A 3074-nucleotide genomic window follows, 5' to 3' on the forward strand; every position below is an offset into this window, starting at 1 on the left:
TGGCTGCCGCTGGGGGGTGAAACCCGAAGAACCGTGCCTTAGTCTCTGGTTTTGCTCTGAAATGACCCGAAATGAGCCTCACGATCTCTCTACGCAGCAGCAGTTATAATGTAATACAACAGGTTTTCCCTATCAGGCTATTTTTTGGTTGAAATTGAACCTATAAAATACCGCAATTACCATTTCTTTTCCATGTTTTGCTCCTCGCATTTCTTCTGTCTTCCCGTTCTTTTAAAGAACACCAAGTATTTGGTGTAATTAAGGTTCTGCAGGAACGATCTTTTAGCACATAAAGAGCAAGAGATTTCATGGGGAAAATATTTACTGCATTCAGAAGTAATGGAAACAATATCCGCTTTCGACCCCAGCAAGGCCTCTAAAATTCAGTTCTCAGGAGAAAACCGCAGTCAAAATAGCAAAGCCTTAATTCAAAGACATGAGTCTCCTGAACTAGGCACCAGAGTCCTCTGCTGACGCTATAATCATAGGTCAATGCCACTTAAAACCAACTTAGGGACTATTTAGAGGCAGGCAAAGGATGTATTTGATCCATCTCCCCTTTTAGTCAGTCTTTCTTCGTTATTGATGGAGCCTCTGCTCATAACCGCCCCGGCCCCCAAAGAGCCATAAACACCAGCAATTTGTAAGGCTTCGGGGGGGCCATTTGTCTGGTGGCTCTGGGGCCAGGCTGCCAGTGGGCTGTGCGGCTGCCTGATGTGCTTGTCCCCCGGCCTTCAGACTACAGCTGATCACCTTTGGGTGCACGACGGGGCGGGTGGGTTTAATATTCATCTTAATTGCAACAAGGACTGGGTCATCCATAAGAAATTTCTCTGGAGATGCAATTTAGACTCAAAAGTATTCTGTGTTAGATCTTTAAACCTTCTTTGAAATGCTCCCCTGTTTCCCTGCCAAAAGGCCAAGATAGACAAGAAAATAATCACAGGTTTTGGTGAAGTGTTTCTCAGACCCGTTCCGCACCTGAGGCAGAGGGAAGCCAGCCCGCGGTGAATCCTGAGCAGCCCCCATTTATTAGGGCCCCAGCCGTACGGGGTCAACAGCGCTGCTCGCTTCTTCCTTCATTACCCCTCTGCGTCCACTAATGGTCCCACTCGCTTTTCAGGCGCTGAAGACTCGGTCGCTGCTTTGCGGTTCTCTGAATATTTCTCTGTAATTTGAGCAGCACCCGTAGGTTTTCACTCGAGACCTTGAAGTTCTTCAGTGTGTCATCTTGTCAGGCTCGTTTGATCTTACCAATTCCCTTTCCGTTTCATATTCTTTCACTGGCAGCCCAAGAAAGTTTTAATGTAACTCTTGAACTCTAGCTTTATTCGACAGAAAGGGCTTAGGCACCATCCTTTATACACCTCTGGCATGAATTTACAGCAAGTCTAAAGGAACAGGCAGCATGTCAAGCCAGGTCTGAATTCAGCCTGATTCTTGCTTTCTGAATTCAGCCTGATTCTTGCTTTCCATTCTGATTTTCTCTTATTTACAAAAGCAGAGGGAGGTGGGCAGTAGGAACAGCCCAGCCATTCCCCAGACGAGCGGGCAGGACTGTCGGGGTGCACCCAGCCGAGGCCCCTGGTTCTGCACCCTGCAAACCAGAGCAGGCAACAGCCCCTGCTGCGGAAAGGCAAGAGAAAAGCGGGGAAAGGAGAGGTCATCACCCTGTTTCTTGCAGGTGGAAAATAGAAGCAAAAAGTGGGACACAGGCACCCAGAACGAACTTTTCTAAAACCACAAGTCCTGCGTGTTGCACCCAGTCCATCCACCGTGATGGGGTCCTCCCCGCGGACACTCTGCTCGGTTCGGGTGCCCGGGGACGGCAGCTCCGTGTTCAGGGAACATCCCCAGGTGTCGGGCTCCAAGGGGGGTCTGAGGGCACGACAGGGGGGTAGCTGTGTGCGTGGGGAGTTTTTGTGCCGAGGGGCACCTGGGAGAGAGCTGAGGCTCCTTTCTCCAAATGCATCCAACTGTCTGGAATGAAGCATGGAGGCCTCTCCTTGGGTAGCAGCGCGTCTGGCAGAGAATTGCAGAGGGAAATATCTCCTAATACAAATTGTGGGCTGGGCTTTGAGGAAGGGCTGTTGTGAAGCTACAGGGATTGCAGAGGGAAGCAGAGATGATAATTAATGCCTAGTTCAAAAGCAATTACACCAATTATGTTTTTAATTTAATCTCAGCAAAATTTGGGACTCTTAGAAAATGTAAATAAACAGCTCTAAAAATATTAGCGTCTCTCCTGTTGAGCATCCTCCCCAGATCCTGGCTAGAAGAGCTGCGTTCACGGCGCTGCTTGCCTATCAGTCCTAGGCAGGATTTGCAGAGAGACAATCGTAGCAAATTCCCTCCGTTTTGTCCAAGAACTGCAGGGCTGTCGATGGAAATATGCCCCCACGGGAACAAGTGTTCTCCCACCACCAGCAACGGGGCCGAGCATCACGGCAGTCCACGGCAAACCTCCACCAAGTGCCACCGTTGTGCTGTGCCCTGACCATGCAGGATTCCTGCGTCTCAGGACGGGGGCAAGTTCTGCTTCTCACCTGGCTTTTTCTGCAGTAAGCGGCAGAACCGAAGGAGTCAGCGGGCCCTGCACAGCAGCTTGGAATGCATTAAGGCTCTTTTTCTCCTGTTCCTTTAGGGTTTTGTCATGTCACATCCCAACTAACGAGCTCTCGCTTTCCCTGTGCCGCCCTAGGTTCAGCCCGTACGAGTGGTACGATGCTCATCCCTGCAACCCAGGATCAGACATCGTGGAGAATAACTTCACCCTACTGAACAGCTTCTGGTTTGGGATGGGAGCACTGATGCAGCAAGGTACGGCGGTGACTCCCCACCCACACACCCTCTCGCCCGTTCTTCCATGCTGGCCTTTTCTCATAGCTTTTCAAATTTAAAATCTATTTTGTTTGCGACAGGAATGAGATAAAACACAGCACAGCAGCGCTCGTCAGCACGGGCTCCCGGCCCCCGCTGAAGGGCGGTGAGATGTGGGAGAGGGGAGGCAGCTCTCCCCCCCGCGCCCCCCGGGACCCCCTGCCCTGGGAAGCGCTGGGTGCCTGCTGCTGCCG

At 51.0% G+C, this 3074-nt stretch overlaps 1 protein-coding gene across 1 annotated transcript in view; it reads left to right on the top strand.

The window, feature by feature from the left end:
- GRIK3 (glutamate ionotropic receptor kainate type subunit 3) overlaps positions 1-3074 on the top strand; it is a 53176-nt gene that overhangs the window by 37917 nt on the left and 12185 nt on the right. The window contains exon 11 of the mRNA XM_035895513.1: positions 2702-2820. Within this exon, the coding sequence (XP_035751406.1) occupies positions 2702-2820 (119 nt within the window). The remainder of the gene's footprint in view (positions 1-2701; positions 2821-3074) is intronic.

Source organism: Egretta garzetta, unplaced genomic scaffold (genome assembly GCF_000687185.1).
Source record: "Egretta garzetta isolate BGI_Z169 unplaced genomic scaffold, ASM68718v1 scaffold66, whole genome shotgun sequence".
NCBI classification, from domain to species: Eukaryota; Metazoa; Chordata; class Aves; order Pelecaniformes; family Ardeidae; genus Egretta; species Egretta garzetta.